This window comes from Grammomys surdaster, unplaced genomic scaffold, assembly GCF_004785775.1.
Source record: "Grammomys surdaster isolate TR1022 unplaced genomic scaffold, NIH_TR_1.0 270, whole genome shotgun sequence".
Classification (NCBI taxonomy): Eukaryota; Metazoa; Chordata; class Mammalia; order Rodentia; family Muridae; genus Grammomys; species Grammomys surdaster.
In genome coordinates this window covers 2717340-2735580 of record NW_021604711.1, presented here as the reverse complement: position 1 = coordinate 2735580, position 18241 = coordinate 2717340, and the positions used below count along the sequence as shown (strand labels likewise).

Genomic DNA, 18241 nt, shown 5'->3' with positions numbered 1-18241 from the left:
AAGGGTGGGGAAAGGTCTGGCCAGGGCTGAGGTGGTCACACTTTGCATGCCTCTTCCTCCCTCCTGCCTACACCCTAGGAGCCACAGGCCATATATCATCCTTTCTGAGCCATTGAGCAGACTAGCTTGCTAGAATGTCCTGGGCTGTCTTCAGGAGGTTCGAGCCAGCAGGCAAATACTGAGCAAATAGTAAATAGCAGCCTAGCATGTGTCCCTTCCCCTGGCCATCTGTCTACTTCTAGGAAGGGAAGAATGGTGGACTCTTCTGCCCCCACCAGAGGAGGGAAGTAACCCTGAGCAGCAGGGAAGGTGAGACCTGTGGGTCCCTGCTCTGACTCTTGTGTGACCAGAGCTAGGTACCTGGGGCAGTCCAGTCAGGTCAAGCCCTTCCTCTCTCTGTGTCCCCCTCGTCCTCATTCCCTCCCTCCTCCTAGCCAGTGTTCTGGGCTCATGGTAGGAAGTGCTCTGCCCCATTCTTGCTGTGTTCACCACATCCTTAGGCTCTGGAAGAGTGAAGTCACCATTCTGAATTTCCAGCAAGGGCCTCTTGCTTAGGTGGTTGTAGGTACTTAGTGTTCAACTCTCCCCCTCTGTACCAAATGTTGCTTTCATCAGGATTTTGACCTAGGTTGTATAAATCAAGTCAGTCCTGAGAATGAACATCTGGGCATCACACCTGGGCATCACAAAGCCAGAGTCCTGTGGAAGCAAAGAGAACCAGCCCAAGATAGAACCCTGAGTCCCTAGTCCAAGCAGACTTTGCTGTCTTCTCTGGCTTCTTGGGCTGCAGAAGTGAGACAAGCACAGGCTGCTGACCTGGGTCTCCACATCTCTAGACTACTGTGGACAGTTAATCCTACTAGCAGGATGTAGCCCAGGCCTGTATCCTGTTGACCAGCGTCCATCCTGCATCTCATCCTTACCCAAGAAGCCCCAGAGGGTACCCAAGCCAGGCTTCCCTCGAGAGCAATGCCCCTAACTGAAGTAATTTAAAACATGCAATCAAAGAAATTAAAATATGTAGTCAGTTTTCAGGAAACTGAAAGTAGAGCCTTCCGCTTGGGAGCAGCAGTTAATGCTCAAATCTCCCAAGCTGCCTGGTTTGAGGGAAAAGTCCTGGCTGAGTAACAGTGGTTAGGGTTACGCCTTGTTTCCATGGTGATGCCTTGGAAGCACTGCAGCATAGAGCTTCTGCCTCCAAATATGGTAACTCCCTATGTACCAGAGACTGCCTGGGTCAGGCTAGAAATTTGGATGTATCCCCTCCCCCACAACTTTGTCCCTTCCAAATAAAGCTGCCCTGTGGCCAGGATCCAACTCTCTGGCCAGTAGAAAGAGCCCTATGATCTCAGAACAGCGAAGTCACCCCTTCCCTGAGGGTATGCCTCAGAACTAGTGCACAGAGTTCTTAGCCTCCTCTACCAATGTTATGGCATGCCTCTCCCTTTCCCCACAACTAACCTCTGGTGAGTCTCAGGAAAGAGACAAGGATTACATTTGGATTGAAGTCTCTGGGTACACCCATACACACTTAAACAGCCTGCTATCAGAGCCATTTATGTAGCAGGTGAGCCTGAAGCTCAGTTTCCATCTCTTTCCCATATCCCTGCACAAAGCCTAGAAGAGTTTCAGGTTAGACCACTCAGGACTAGAAGCTTGGTTTCTGTGGGATCAAAGCTAAGTTCTTCAGCTCGACCCTAAAGAAGCTCAGAGGTGATGTTCACCAGACATACATGTCATTGAAAAGAAGGCCAAGAGTAGAGGGAGACAAGAGCCCCCAAGGCACAGTGAGAGCAAGAGTATCCTAGCTCTCCAAGAGTCTGTTGCTCATATGGAACTTGGGAGGGTGGCTTTTTTTTCCTCTGCCAGTCCCACAGCCTCGGACCACCAGGCAGAGACCTGGGTGGTGCTCCTTGCTCTGTATCTGGATATGTTGAGTTTTTGCTGTTCATTTCTAGGATTCATGGTTTTATAAGGTCTCTGCTGTCCTCTACTTCAAGGCTTTCTCCTCATTGTGGCCCCTGCTCCATTTTCATGCCAGAGAAGTAGAGAATGGCTCCCCTGAAGAGAAGGAGCTTACTCCCTTTTTCCTTGGCTCTGGAAGCCCTTCTGAGTGCCTATGATAGCAGCCAGGGTTCATCACAGTCTTACATGAACATGACAGCTGGCTGTTCGGGAATAGGGTGCAATGACCCAGGCTGGCACTGTGCAGTCTGAGCCTCTATACCTCTTTGTGGCCACATCCACCAAACTAGAGTTCTCATCTACCTGCTCAGAAGAAAAAGAATCTAACCCAAGAATGGGGATTTGTCTACCTATCCTCCAGAAGACAGAATACTGTTTATACAGGAGAAGGAACAAGCTCCTTTGGAGTCAGAGGTGTAGGTCAGGCCCAGTTATTTGGCTTGAGACTACACGGAAGTGGGATGTGGATATTTATATATCATCCCCTCTTTCTTTGTGGCAAGATAGTAATCAGCTGAAACCACCCTCTTGGCAACCCCCTCTGTAGAATGATTGGGTACAGAACACGAGTGGTTACTACAGGACAGCTGGGATTGCCATCCTGTCTTTATCTGGGTTCAACATCTAAAGAGTCCAATTCTTTGTTTACTTAGAAACTGGATTTGTGTGTCTGCTGAGTTCTGTTCAGGGCTGTACCACTTCTGTGCCCTGGGAAAACTGGGAAATGACTTGGGCTACCAATAAAGAACAGCTTGTGCTCGAGAACAAGGTGTGCATGTGACAGGTGTGGGTGTGCTGGTTTTAGTGGGATGTTGTGTGTCTCATATCAGTCCTGCTGCTATTCACAAAGTGTCAGAGTGAGGTGCTTAAACAATAGACACTGGGGTTTTCTCAGAATTCTGGAAACTGGGAAGTTCAAGGTTAAGATGCTAGCAGATGTGGGCCCACTTCCTGGTCCTCTCTCACATGATGGAAAGGTCAAAGTAGATCTCTTGGCCTCTTTTATAGGTTACCAGTTCAATTTGTGAGGGCTCCACTTTCAAGACCTAACAAAATCCTAAAGGCCCCACCTCCACAAATCATTGTCAAGGGGATAGGATTTCTAATGTGAATGACCAACAACAGTCAGGCCTTAGTGTCTATTCAGTAGCTCTTTCACATCATCCCTGGTGTTCCACTTAAGCTAAGAGTGGGTAAGACCACAAGGTGCTGTAGAATTCACTTTCTGCATTTTCCCCAATGATCTTGATAGCAGTGGGCCTGACCCAGAGGAGTGAGCTCCTCTTTTGCCTTGTCCTATCTCCCTTTGTTTATGTCTCAAGTATCTGTGCGTATAGGAATGGCAGACTCCTATGAGCTCACCCCTAATAATTGGGCTGCTATTCTAGGTATTGTCTGGCAGCATACAGAGAGAACTTTAGATACTTGGTGACATGACTCTGGTAGAAACCCAGAATCTTTCCTCTGCGAGGCCTCTTAGACAAGGCACTATAGGTCCACAATCAGGAAAAAAATGGCTTCTCATCCCCCCAACACTGTTTTGCTGTCCTTGTATTCCTTGTAATTTAGCAGCCAGGACCTGTATGCTAGCTTAGGCTATGTGCTTATATGCTACCACCCTTACTGCTATCTCTCCAGGAACCTGGGCCTGCTAAAATGGCCGTTACTAGCAGTAGTGGCGGCAGCGGTGGTAGCAGCAGCAGCAGCATTCCAAGTGCCGAGAAAGTCCCCACCACCAAATCCACGCTCTGGCAGGAAGAAATGCGAGCCAAAGACCAACCTGATGGGACCAGCCTGAGTCCAGCTCAGAGTCCCAGCCAAAGCCAGCCTCCTGCTGCTTGCACGCCACGGGAAACAGGGCTAGAAAGCAAAGAAGGTGAGCAGCAGCTGATGAGCCTGTGGGCCTGCTTGTTGTGGTGATCTGACTTAGACTGCTGGAGTGGGCCTCCATCCAGGAGATAGGAAGTGACAGTGGGCATGTGATACAGGACCCCAGCTAGAGTCCTGTCATGGGTCCTGAACTTTTCCTCCCTCTGTGTATCATTTATCATCAGTTCTGGGCAGCACTGGCCTGGCATGACTGGGTTTCTGGCCTGTGAGATTGAGTTTGGCTTCTCTACCTAACCTGTAAAGGAGAAAGGTGTAAGCTACTCCATTGGCCTTAGGAAATCTATAAACACTATTCTTTCTGCCTCTCTGGACTTCTGTTCCTGTACCACAGGTTCCTACCTCATTAGCTCTTAGAACCTGCTGGGTTGGGTGCCTCCTGTCTTTAGAGGGATAGCAGTTAGGACAGCAGTGCCCCTCTCCTCATTGTTACCATCTTGCTCAGCTTCTGGAGGAGAAGAAAGGCCAGGGAGGACACCATTGACATCACTGTGCCCTCACCACTTGGTGTGTGGTACTGCCCTAGCAAAGTTAGTTTCCTTCTTTGCCTGCCTCAATTGGAGCTCTTTAGCATACACATCTATCCACATTTAAAGTCCATGTGCTTCATGTCATGCCTACAAAAGGCCTCCTCCCTGCCTCAGAAATGGACTAAGAGCCTGAAAGATGTCTTTTTGATTGGTTTCCTCCTGTGGTCTGGTAAGAAAACATTGGTTAATATGTAGTCCCGCTTCCCCACCAGAACTGTATGAAGTGGACTGCCTGCAGGTCTGACTGCAAAGTGACCAGACTGGAGGAAAGGGTAGGGAGTAAAGGCAATGGAGATAGGTGGTCCATTTCTGCCCAGTTTTCTCCTTTTACCTCTAGCCCGTTTGTAGTTGTGGAGTATGAATATGGAGGGTGTTGAGGAAGCTCCTGGTTGATCATGTGGGCTTTTGGAAAGTTCTCATGACAGAACTGACAGCAGTCTGAGCAAGCCTCCTCTTGTCTTCTAGATGAAAGCACCATAAGTGGGGACCGTGTGGATGGTGGTCGGAAAGTACGGGTAGAGAGCGGCTACTTCTCCCTGGAGAAGGCCAAACAGGACCTGAGGGCTGAGGAGCAGCTGCCCCCACTACTCTCCCCACCCAGCCCCAGCACCCCACACAGCAGGTATGGTTGTCCTGGATCGCCTTCACAGGAACTCAGCCACTCCCTTCACTCCCCAGGTCTTCCAGCCCCAAGCCGCATGGTCTACAGCATCTGCCCTGACAGCCTGGGTGAGGCCAGCAGGCCACCCAACCACATGGACTCCAGCAGTGCTGGGGGGTGGGGAACAGAGATACTGGGGAGCACCTTTGCCTTTAAAGCCAGCAGGCAGTATGCCGCCCTGGCCGACATCCCTAAGGCCATCCGGATCAGCCATCGAGAAGCCTTCCAGGTGGAGAGAAGGCGGTTGGAGCATAGGACTCGGGCCCGGAGCCCTGGCAGGGAAGAGGTGGCCCGTCTGTTTGGCAACGAACGGAGGTAAGGAGGGCACTAGAGGACTAAAATCATGTATGTACTCACATAAGCATACTTCAGGAACATGATTTCTGTTCAGTGTATGGAGCACTTCCTCTATGGGTCCCAGATGGTGGTACTAGTTCTCAGTTCCTGGCAACCAGATATAGGACTAAGTGTCTACAGGCTGGCAGCTGTAGGATGTGCTTCCCAGATTAGGCCTAATATGGCTGAGTCTTAAGCTTCTTGGCCTTCTCTCTTCTGAGAGAGAACTTCTGTTCTCTGAGAAGACTCAGAGCTGCAGATAGGGACCAGGCCCTCCTCATGCTGCCAGTTCTGCAGTTCTCAGAGGGCATTGAAGAGGTTCTAAGATACAGGAAAGTGAAGGGGCAGCATAGGTCCTTCCCACCAAGATGCAATAGGCAGCAAGAAAAGCTGCTGGGCGTCTCAGGTACAACTTTTACAAACCTCTGGGCGTTGCTGAAACGGCTTCCCGCCAGTGGCAGAGACGCAGTACTTACTGCTGAAAAGACAAGGCTCCGGCCTGCTCTTCCTCTGCCCTGTCCCCAGGCTTGAGGACCAGGGAACGGTCTACCCATGAGCCCCCTGTCCCCAGGCTTGAGGACCAGGGAATGGTCTACCCATGAGCCCCCTGTTCCCAGGCTTGAGGACCAGGGAACGGTCTACCCATGAGTCCCCTGTTCCCAGGCTTGAGGACTAGGGAACGGTCTACCCATGAGCCCCTGTCCCCAGGCTTGAGGACTAGGGAACGGTCTACCCATGAGCCCCCGTCCCCAGGCTTGAGGACCAGGGAACGGTCTACCCATGAGCCCCCTGTCCCCAGGCTTGAGGACCAGGGAACGGTCTACCCATGAGTCCCCTGTTCCCAGGCTTGAGGACTAGGGAACGGTCTACCCATGAGCCCCTGTCCCCAGGCTTGAGGACTAGGGAACGGTCTACCCATGAGCCCCCGTCCCCAGGCTTGAGGACCAGGGAACGGTCTACCCATGAGCCCCCTGTCCCCAGGCTTGAGGACCAGGGAACGGTCTACCCATGAGCCCCTGTCCCCAGGCTTGAGGACTAGGGAACGGTCTACCCATGAGCCCCCGTCCCCAGGCTTGAGGACCAGGGAACGGTCTACCCATGAGCCCCCTGTCCCCAGGCTTGAGGACCAGGGAACGGTCTACCCATGAGTCCCCTGTTCCCAGGCTTGAGGACTAGGGAACGGTCTACCCATGAGCCCCCTGTCCCCAGGCTTGAGGACTAGGGAACGGTCTACCCATGAGCCCCTCAGGTTCTCTGTCTTTGTGTCCAGGCCATGTTTCTTGCTGAACAGGTTTCTAAAGACCCATGGCGCCCCCCAGGAGAGTTTAAAAGCACATCCTTCTGCTTTGCTGTGCGGGATGGGGGGTAGGCCACAGCTTTCATTAGGTTTACAAAGAAGGCCTCTGTTCAAAATGGCAACTCCAGAAATATCCTGAGTGTCTTCTTCCTTGCCCTGGGTTCAGGCCGAAAGTTCAGTCAGGTGTTGAAGGCAGGATGAAATTGGGGAGGACTTTCTCTGGTCTCCTTTTCTCAACTCACAATTAGTTGACACCCAACCCAGCTTCTTTCAAATGGCCTATGGACCCTCAGGTAGACAGTGGATACCGAGTGTTACTCAGTTCCCTGGCTTTCCATATAGTTGTCAATCTTCACAGTCTAACAGTTGGCTCAATAAGGCACCTTGATTCAAGGATGTGAAAACTTGGATGATCCCCACCCCTCATGGTTAATAACAGCTAGTGGGTAGGCCTTCAGCAAGAAGTCTCTGATCCTATGATAGGAACCAGCGCCAGAGCTCCTGGTGTCCTTTTGAAGCATTTGGGCTAACAGAAATAAAAGGTCTTGTTAACCATTAAAGAGGCTTTCAGGGTGGGCAGGGGCAGGTTTGCACTGGCTACTGAGCAGGCTAATTCTGATGGTTCCAAAATGGGGTCAGTTATGCCTTAAGTTTAGTGCCAGGCCAGAGTTTAACATTTTCCCCGCATGCTTGGCTAAGCTCCTTGTCAGAGATTTTAATTTTGAATGCATTCTTGTCTACCTGCCTGAGATAGATGCAGTCTCTAGGCTTTATTCTTGCATGTTCTTCGCCACTATAGGGATGAGTTTCAGCTGGTGTTGGTGCCTGGACTACCTCTGCACATTAACCCTGTAGCTATCTCTTTCTGAATGATCTCGCTGGTCAGTGTTGCTCTTTGAGGACTGCTATCTGAGGCCCAACAGTCTACCTGGTACTGGACTGGATCCTGGTCCCTGATAGGTTAGAGTGACAAGATGTCAGTTACTTTGCATTGAGTTACTGTAGCCTAGACAGACCTGCCACACAGCCAAGAAGTTGAAACCACAGGGTTACTTTTGGAAAACTTTGGTAAGCCAGTAAGCAACCCCACCTGAGTACCAGCAGCCCTGAGCTTGGAATTTGCTCTTGAGACTTCCAAGCCTTTGAAGGAGTTCTTACAGGAGGTTCTTAGACCTGTGTTGGCTAAGTGTGGAGAAGCTACCATCCTTATAACACTTTTAGTGACTAACAGAAAGCCAATGGAACCCTGACCTCTTCACCTTCCTTTGTGAGAGCTACACTTGTCAGTGTAGCCTGAGTAAAGCCCTTCTTGTCAACCTCTGTTGCTTCAGAAACACCACAGAGCACCAGCTGTATACAGAGGTTGCCCAAGCTCCTGGTCTTACCATGTCTTGGCAGCCTCTGTCAAGCAGCTATAGCAAGTGCCTCCTATTTCTCATGTTAACTACTCTGCCTGGAGCCCTACAGACCTATATACCATGCATGCCAGTCCGGTCTGGGACAGCCCTCCCACTATCCTGGGGCCTTGAAGTCCTCTAGCCAGCCAGGTACAGTGCTCTCAGCCCAAGAAGAGACTGTAGCCCTGGGCGGTGGGTGTCCAGATCTTCCTGCAGCAGTGTAGCTGTGCTGCAGGCCGCCTTGGCTGCTCTTAGGTTTTCCTCTTCTTGGCAGCCAGCAGCTGCTTAGCTCACTGCTCTCACAGCCAGTCTCCTCACCGCAGCCTCTCTGGGCACAGCAAGCTAACCCGGCCCCGGTCTTCTAACAGTACTGCGTGTGGAGGCAGAGCACACACAAGTCCTCCTGAGCCCTGGCTGCCCTTGCCCTTACCTCCCTGAGGAAAGGAACTCTTAAGGGAGATTTGTAGTGACCCCTGAAAAGAGAACTTCCTGGGTTCTAGGCTATGTTCTTCCTCTTGCTTAGAGATTTTACTTTTCTGAGAGGGACCTTTATCACTTCCTCTCAGCTCCACACCACTGGTTCAAAATGCATGCCACGCCCACCCTCATTGTGAGGGAGTAGGATATCCCTAGGAGAGCAGGTCTCAGGTTTGGTGAGAAGAGACCATCCTCCCAGCAGGTTTAAGTCAGCTCTAGGACCCCAGGTAGGCAGCCTAATCCTTCTGCCTAATCCCACTAGGTGACTCCTTAGGCTATGGGGTAATTATGGGTTTCCTCTCTTCAGCCATTACCTTGGGGTTTGCTGCTTTAAATCTGAGATAACTTTGATTTATCATTATTTGATTTTTAAAAGCGGTCTTTTTCTGTTCATTCATTTCCCAGCCTTATTTTCTTTCAGGTCTTGCCCTCTCCACCCTCTGCTGTGTTCGCGCCTCCTCCACCCGCTTCGCTTCCATCTCAGCTCCGTCGTCCCAGCCACAGACCGCCTGACAAGGCCGCTGGCCTTTCACATGAAATCAACTGCTTTGTTTTATTTTGATTTTGATTCCTTTTAATGTTAGCAGAAACTGTTAATTCATGGGCTTTTATCTTGCTAAATTTTGAACACCCTACTGTGGGGTGCATTGTAATTAGAGGGTGCAATGTGGAGGTGGTGGTTGTCCTTTATTGTGTCTGGCTCAGGGAGGTTACCAAGGTATACAAGGTGTGTGAGTCCAGTGTTGGGGCAGGGCCAGTACAGGCCTAGTGTGGAAAGGTCCTATGGCTGTTCCAGCCCAGCATGAATGGGGGAAAATGGAGCTCAAGTAGACTGACTCTGTGCCCTAAGTCCTCTCAGTACTGTGTAAACAGTGCCTCACATGCTTAACAGGAAGACTTAACACTGGAGCCCAGTGAGGTAGGCCAGGTGTGCAAGTTGACTACAGGAGCAAGTTGACTACTGGACTCGAGACAAAGTCCACCTTGGGAACAGGGAGACTCTGGTTCAGCAGCTTCATGTCCTCTTTTGTAGGAGGTCCCAGGTAATTGAGAAATTTGAGGCCTTGGACATTGAAAAAGCAGAGCACATGGAAACCAACATGCTGATTCTGACCACTCCATCAAGTGACACTCGTCAGGGCCGCAGTGAGAGACGGGCCATCCCTAGAAAGCGGGTGAGCTCCAGTGTGGGGCTAAGTGGGCCCTTTGGCAGCCTGGCTTGGGTCTGGGGAACACACTACCCTGTATGTTCTGAGTCTCATACATACTAGGGACATGTTTCTTCTGGGCCTCCACTCTGGTCTCTTCCATTAGCCTCTTGAGCACCACCTGTCTTCCATATCTCCCTCCTACAGCGTTAGCCTTCTGTGCCACAAGATGCTTCAATGAGTTTTAGATCTCAGTTGTAACTAGCACAATTTCTTCCTACTGAGGCCACCCAGAAACAAAGCTGACTATGATACCTTTTTTTCCTTCTTTTGTTTTTTGGAGTGGCAAGCTGTACCCTCATTTCTCTGCTTAGCCCACAAGGTCCATCAGACCTCAGCAGTCCTCCTCCTCCTAGATTCCTCTATCCTTTTGCCCACCTGCCTCTTCTGTGGCATGCTGTACCCAAGCTCTTCTTCCCAGTTTCTTTGTTGCTCACAAGATGCCTGCTATCTTTCTTCTGTAACCTGAGAAGCTGCAAAATTGAGTGGGGCCAGTACAGTGATAACCAGGCATCCAAAGAAAAGGCAGCTCCACTGACCAAAACATGCCAGGACATGGGTCATCCCAGAACCTGCTGTGGGACCTAGACAGCACTGCCCCCACTCAAGGAGGGATGAACTACCCAACTTGTTGCCCCCATGCCTGCCCAAGCTGCCTGAGCTGTACTGATGGGTGGCTGCTCTTTGCCACAGGACTTTGCCAGCGAAGCCCCCACAGCTCCTCTCTCAGATGCTTGTCCCCTGTCTCCACACCGAAGAGCCAAGTCATTGGACAGGAGGTCCACAGAATCCTCCATGACGGTGAGCCCAGGCCACGTGCCAAGTTCTCTGGAGATCTGTGCCACTATCGCTGCTGCTTCTGGCCACTCTGGGCCACTGTCCATTTATGTCTATATGTCCATACCAGCCCTCCCTCTGTACCACCCTCATGCCTGTGAGTGCCCCACCCACTGGTCAATGACCCATTGGAAACTGACCATTCTTCCCCATGTGGTGCCCTGAGTAGCAGCACATGGAGGTCTCTGTGCACAGGAGGCTGCACAGGGCCACTGCAGATGTAAAGCCCCAACTTAACCTCTGCTGTCTTGCTTTTGGTGTTTATTTTTGTGGCACTTTGGAACAGGATCATGTTGTATTGACAGTTTGTTCCACTTGAGGGTGTGTACAGGAATGAAGCTGCAGTCAAAGTTCGGTTCCTCAACACAGCCTACAGCCTTCCAGGAGTTGGCACACTCACCAACTGTCATCCCCCATCCAGAGCAGTTTCTCTATCAGCTCAGCTGGTAGCCACTATTCCTGACAACCACAGAGACCTAGAGAGAAAAGACCCACAGGGACCCACTTCCACCATTCCTTGAGGCAGGCCCAACAATGATTACCACAGCAGAAAGTTTAAGACTCTTTCATAGATCAGCAGCTCAGCAGGGGAGCCAGAAAGGCAGTGAGTGGGCCTTCATCCCAAGTCTGATGAAGCAACAACTGTGCACCATCAAAAAGGGATTTCCCTTTGTACAGGTCCCAGGGATGGAGCATCCTAAAGTTTGTCTCCATTTCTGTTGGTTCTTCAAACAATTCTTGCAGAAGGAAGTCTTGTGAAGCATGGGTTACAGAAAGGCTCCACAAAGGGAAGCCTCATCTTACTGTGTTCAGTTGTGGCATGGCAAGAGCCTGTTGTGGCCTCTCCACAATGAAGCAGGAACTTCCAGGATGCCTGTCCTGGTTGGTGTCACTTCTCTGGATAACTCCCTGTCCTTGGAGTAGTAAGAGACATCAAAACCAGTTTCTAATCAGGACAGCTGTGGAAGAGACCTGAGAGCACTGGGGGCCACAGAAGGGGTGGCTGGGGTCTTCGAAGCCTGTCTTTCTGGGTATACTTGGAGCAGATGAGAACTTTGACCCAAGTGGAATGCAGGCTGTCCTCAGTAGAGCCAGCACCCACTCAGGTCTGCTGATGGTCCTTGACCTACCTTCCTGTGTAGGGAATAAGACTGAACTTCTCCCTAGTATAAGAGTAACCTTTAAGTTGGACAAGGTTTCTGCTACTGCTTTGTCCACCCCAGACATGGTTTGCCTCTTAGGCTTCTGGCCTTCAATCCTTCTGTAGTTTCAGCAGGAGCCTTTGGATTCACCTTTCACCTGTTACTGCAGGTGTCCCCTTGGACTTAAAGTACCTGGGGACTCTTCATCTGGACAAATGCTATGACCCAGGGCAGAATGAGCACAAGCCCTGAATAAGCCAGAATGGAGATCTCAGGGCAGACAGGCAGCCTGTGCTCCTAAGCCCAGGTTTGTCCCTCAACTACTTCCTCAGGAACATATGCCTCTGGGCAGCAAAGCTGGGACAAGTGAGTGGGCTGGCTTATCTGGTAGGTGGTAGAAACTGTTTATAGTGCTGCTTCATCTACATGAAAACAACCCTGTTGAGCACAGTTGTCCATCACTGGGGAACCCAGATGGTTTTCATTGAGCTATTCTTTTTTCTTTCTCAGCCTGACCTGCTGAATTTCAAGAAAGGCTGGCTAACCAAGCAGTATGAGGATGGCCAGGTGAGTGTGTGTAAGTGCTGAGGCCTGGAAGACTAGGGAGCAGATACAAGTCCCAGCTTGTCTTGTCTCCAGTGGTATTTATGATCCCTGATTCATGCCCTTGGCCTGCAGACATCCTACAACATCCTATAGTTCCAGCTCCTGCCTATGATTGCTCCTAAAAATTCTCTTTTTAAAGAGTCTATGCTTCCTCAGAGCAGAACACCCAGCCTATAGCTGTGGGGTTGGCTTGTGTTTCCATACAAAGCAGCTATATATGGGCAGACACACAAGGCTGCAAAACCCTGTTGTTGGACCATCTCAGCTTTAAGGACACCATTAGGTCCTGAGAATTGTGAATATTACCAAGTCCAAACAGGAAGAAATTGCAAGCCTCATCTTGACCAGAAGCATGTTAGGCCCTTGCCTTAGAAGCCCATAAAAACCCAATCTACTATCCTAGCTCCTTTTGTCTTGGGAGACTGTGCCAAAGCGTCCCCTCTTTCTCCTTCTTCTGCCATATTTAATGCCCTTGGCTTTACCTGAAGACTCAAGTTCCCTTCCTCAGAATGAAGACTGGAATTTTGGCAGGTTAGTTTGTGCCTCCTAGCACAGTGGAGCTCACACTGGTGTACCAGCCAAGTGGCTGGGCCTCTCAGCACCCTTTCACAGCCACCTTTCTGTGTGATGGACAGAAGAGCTATCTGAGGTCTCTGAAGTTAGGATGGAGGCCTGCGAAGCACCAGTCACCACCCACACACTGGGGCACAGAGCTGGCCAAGGCCCACTACTCTCCATGGCCTCATTGCTGGAGTGCATCTAAACAGGGCCTCCCTGAGGCCATGAGTGCATGGCTGCCCACCAGAACAGTCGTCTGTTGCCTGCTTTATCTGTGCTCTCCAGGGTGCCTAGACTCAGCTGGGGTCAGGGAGGGGCGTCAGGTATGTTTGCAGGGTAGTTGGATGTTTATCTTTCTCTCCCTTAGTGGAAGAAACACTGGTTTGTCCTGGCAGATCAGAGCCTGAGATACTACAGGGATTCCGTGGCTGAGGAGGTGAGAACACTACAAGGCATAAGTGACATCTAAAAGTCCAGGGCTGAAGTCTGTGAAAAGGTAGCCTACTGCCTTGGGTGTCATAGTCTTCAGTCTACTGGGACAGTACATACAGATGGACTAGCTTTGATGGCAGAACTGTTGCACTCCTCAGACATTATGGTCATCCTCTGAGGACTTGAGTTAGGTATCTTGATGCAGTGGGTTTTGACTACTTTATTTCCTATATTCTTATAAGAACAATGAAGTGGGCCTGGAAAAATGGCTCAGCAGTTAAGAGAATTTGCTTTTGTAGAGGATCTGGGTTTCTACACCTGCATATTGACTCACTACTATCTGTAACTCGAATTCCAAGGGATCTGATAACCTCTTCGTACTCTTTCTCTCCAAGTACACATGTGATGCACAGGCATGCACACATGCAAAACACTCATACAAATAAGTCTAAAAAATAAAAGAACAATGAAGTTAATACTCTACGTGAACTCAGGTCTAGTTTTGTCTTTGGTCTTCAACAAAAAGATGGTGGTAAATTGAGTCACTAGACAGGTTATGTCTTGCTATGCCTTCTGGTAGAGGAACTTACTTTTAAAAGATCATTTTTTGTGTGTGTGTATTGGCATGGGGGGAAACGCTTTGGCCATGGGACACTAGTGGATGTCAGAGGACAACTTACGGGGAAGCCCATTGTCTCCTACCATGGTGGTCCTGGCACTTTACCAGATGAGCTGTTTCCTCACCACTCCTAGACCAACCAGAAGGGCTCTTTCCTTCACCTACCAAAAAGTCTTTTGAACAACCTGACAAATCTATGTCCTGCTTTTCCGCTGATAACTCCATATGGGGTCCTTCAGAATCACCCATCCATCTTCAAGAATCTCACATTTGCCATTCCATGCTCTTATAATTGGAAGAGAAAAAAAAAGAAAAGAATCTCTTGGTTGGTTTAATGTATATAAATTCTTGAGATTAGCCTCCAAGGCCTAAAGAGGAGGCTGTTGATGAGATAGGCAGGGGTGGACCTAGTACTCAAAACTTTGTTTTTGTGTGTGCCACAACATGGTATAGAGGTCAACTTGTAGGAGTTCTCTCCTTCTACCAAGTAGGTTCCAGGAGTTGAACTCAAACTATCAGGCTTAGTCACAAGAACCTTTACCTGCTGAAAATATAAATATTCAGGGAAAGTCAAAACTGCTAGCAGAACTGTGTTGATATAACACGGCACAAAAGCAGAGGTAGATAAAACTGCCAATGCCTTGACAACAGGCCAGAATCAGATTGTACCAGCAGTCAGTGGGCTTGTAGTGCTCTACAGTTATGATGTTTAAAACAATAAAATGGGTTCCTGGTATTTTTAAGTTGCAGTCTTTGAATGCCATTCTCTTTAGTGTTCTTTTTTTACTTTTATTATTACTGTGTTTGTGTGTGTGCATGTGTGCATGATCTTCTATTGTGTGGTTACATACATGCCACAGCTCTCTTGTGGACATCTGAGACTACCTGAAGTCGATTCTTTTCTACTACCTTTAAATGTGTTCTGGGGATAGAACTCAGTCATCAGATTTGTGGGGAGCACCTTTATTGAGCATCCCCTTTTTAATAGTCTGTAAGTGGGAAATGTCCATCAGTCATTCAGCTGCATGGCAAAGCCTTACCAGGGAAATTACCAACTGAACTAGCCACTTCTCTGTGGAATATTATTTGTAGAAACAGCTGACAGTTAAGCTCTGGTCACTCAATTTTGAGAGTTTGGTGGCCATTTTTATGAAAATAAACCAGGAATCTATTCCTTCAAGGACAATTGTTGCCAGTAATGAGTAGAGTTTGAATAGAGTTTGAGTTTTCAAAACAACAACAACAAAACAAAACCAAAAAAAAAAAAACCAATTTGGGCTGAAGAGTTGGGTCAGCAGTCAAGAGAACTTGCTGCTCTTACAGAGGACCACGTGAGGGTTCACAACTGCCTTTACCTACAGTTCCTGGGGATCCAATGCCACCTCCTGGTAGGCGCTACTCACCCATAGTACACATATAGGCATACAGATTGTGTCTACACAATTCGATATTGCCTGGGACCACTTGTAAAGTTACAGAACATACCTGGCAAAAGAGATGTTTTTTTGTTTTTTTGAGACAGGGTTTCTCTGTGTAGTCCTGGCTGTCCTGGGACTCTGTAGACCAGGCTGGCCTCGAACTCAGAAATCCACGTGCCTCTGCCTCCCAGGTGCTGGGATTAAAGGTGTGCGCCACCACCGCCCGGCAAAAGAAATGTTAAAGTGATAGAACAACTATCATTTCATTGTTAACAGTACAGAAAATTCACTTGATAGGACTGCAGATTCCACACTGCAGTTAAGATTTAAAACATGACTACTCATCAAGGCAGACCAGCCAGCCAGTTCCTAGAAAATTCTTCCTTTCCCATCTCTGTGTTAGACCACTTTCTCTTCATATATGTTAGCCAAAATGGTCCATGAAAAACTGATGGTAGGCTGGGGAGTGGTGGTGCATGCCTTTAATCCCAGCACTTGGGAGGTAGAGGCAGGTGGATTTCTGAGTTCGAGGCCAGCCTGGTCTATAGAGTGAGTTCCAGGACAGCCAGGGCTACACTGAGAAACCCTATCTCGGAAAAACAAAACAAACAAAACACTGACGGCAGAAGTAGAAGAGTCCAGCATCCTCTCCCGAGTCAGGCCTGGAGACTGCAGGATGTCAGTACTGCCGCTCACTGTAGACAGACAGTGAGTGTGCAGGATGTCAGCACTGCCACTCACTGTAGACAGGACAGTGAGTGTGGGGTCAAGTCAGGCCTGGAGACTGCAGGATGTCAGCACTGCCGCTCACTGTAAACAGTGAGTGTGGATCATATTTTAATTTTTTAATTCTATTTTAATTTCAACATGAATTGGGTTTGGTATGTGATTCAAACTAGCTTTAAACTTACAGTGCTCCTCTCCAACCTCCCAGGTGCTCAAATTGAAGATGTGAACTACCACACCCAGGTTTTATTAAAGTTTTCCTTAAGTGAATAAATAATGTTTAAATTTTCTGTTTTTAATACAGAAAATATCATCAGTAGGTAAACTTCACATAGACAAAATTCTTAAGAGTGTGTCCTAGTTTTTTGTTGTTGTTGTTGTTGTTATAAACACAATGGCTTATAGCAATTTGAAGAAAGGGTTTATTTCATCTTACAGTCTATAGTGCGTTACAAAGGGAAGTCAGGTCAGGAACTGAAGCAGAGACTGTGGAAGAACACTGATTACTGGCTTGCTCTCTATGGCTCACTCAGTTTGTTTTTCTTATACCACCCAGGACCACCTGCCCCAGGGTCAGAATGCCCATGGTGGACTAGGCCCTTCCACATCTATCAAGAAAATGCCTATAGGCAATCTGATGAGGCAATCCTCGATTAAGGTGTTTTTTTTTTTCCAGATGACCCTAGTTTATGTCAAGTTGAAACAAATCTAGCCAGCATAGAGGGTCTTCTTACTTTTTAGGCATTTAAAAAGATTTTAATAAAACATTTGGGGATCACTGGTATAGGATTTCTTTGGCTAGATACACAGAGAAATGGTAGCATAGACACCCCAAGGGACCACACTTGTAGGACAGTTGGTTATAGTCTAGTTCTGGGAAGACATTTATCACAGAAACATGTTCACTTGAGTATCCTCTCTTCCTCAATCTCCTCATGCCCTCTCATTTTTCTCTGCAGGCAGCTGACCTAGATGGAGAAATTGACTTGTCCACTTGCTATGATGTCACTGAGTATCCAGTCCAGAGAAACTATGGCTTTCAGATACATGTGAGTCTGGGGATGGATGAAGTTGCCAGCAGGGTTATATCGTAACATATGTGGTCATCGTTCCATCTTTCCTGTTAGTGGTGATCTCTCCATCCTGTGACTACTGACCTGTACTTCTGATACATGATACGGACAAAAAAATGGGTTTCTGCATCTTTTTTCCCCAAGGCTTTTGAAAGGCTTTGTTGCAGAAATTGCTCTTTTTCTTTTATTTTTATATTGGAATGTAGAACCATTGAAAGGATGAAGAGTGTGGGGAATAAAAGATTAAGGGCTGCTGGAATCAGGTTAAGGGATTTCTAGTACATTTGTCGTCTTCAGTGAGTCTTCATAATGGTTATAGTCAACTGGTTACTCTCCTTTTATTTGGTATCCATCTCTAAGCCCAGGTTCATGATTGTTGTTTTTCCTCTCTGATGTGGGAATTTGTCCTTTATATCATCTTGTCACTACCAGATGGGGGTCCTAGGCACAGCACAGTAGCTCTCTAGTCACCCAGAATTCTGGACATGTACTGTGCACCTGTGTGGAAGCTGTAGTAGGCTGGGCCACTACTTTCCCTGTTTCCAGCCAGTTTTGTGTCCTTGTCCCTAGGGCTAGCCGAGCTTTTTGAGGAGAGGAACATATATGACTGTCTATTATGTGTCAGCAACTAGCAAGTGTATACTGCCTTGTTTAGGGGACACCCAGTTTACCTCTTCCCAAGGTATGGCCCTATTAGTCTGCCTGTCTCAAGCAGGTCATATACAACATTCCTAGGAAAATCACCTAGCCTAGCCCTCTTCCTTTTGGGACTTTGTTTACTTTAGAGATGGAGGCAGCACTCACCCCAATGGGCTGACCACTGATGGTTAGTTTTGTTTTTTTTTTTGTGTGTGTGTGTGTGTAGACCAAGGAGGGTGAGTTTACCCTGTCAGCCATGACATCTGGCATACGACGAAACTGGATCCAGACCATTATGAAACATGTGCTCCCAACATCTGCCCCAGATGTGACCAGGTAAGATGGAGGCCTTGCCAGTTGTCCTTGGATACCTGCCATTCCCTGAGGCCTAAGCCCAACTACACTACAACACGAATTACTTTCCTCTTCCTGG

The 18241-nt window shown here is 48.5% G+C and overlaps 1 protein-coding gene across 3 annotated transcripts in view; it reads left to right on the top strand.

Moving 5' to 3' along the window:
- Mprip (myosin phosphatase Rho interacting protein) overlaps window positions 1-18241 on the top strand; it is a 102704-nt gene that overhangs the window by 53464 nt on the left and 30999 nt on the right. For 2 of the 3 annotated variants that reach the window (XM_028776580.1, XM_028776579.1), the window contains exons 6-13: window positions 3604-3841; window positions 4848-5004; window positions 9584-9725; window positions 10452-10559; window positions 12248-12304; window positions 13269-13337; window positions 17056-17145; window positions 18035-18144. In XM_028776580.1, the coding sequence (XP_028632413.1) occupies window positions 3604-3841; window positions 4848-5004; window positions 9584-9725; window positions 10452-10559; window positions 12248-12304; window positions 13269-13337; window positions 17056-17145; window positions 18035-18144 (971 nt within the window). Of the gene's footprint in view, window positions 1-3603; window positions 3842-4847; window positions 5359-9583; window positions 9726-10451; window positions 10560-12247; window positions 12305-13268; window positions 13338-17055; window positions 17146-18034; window positions 18145-18241 lie in introns of all 3 variants that reach the window. The other variant, XM_028776581.1, reaches the window with a different exon arrangement.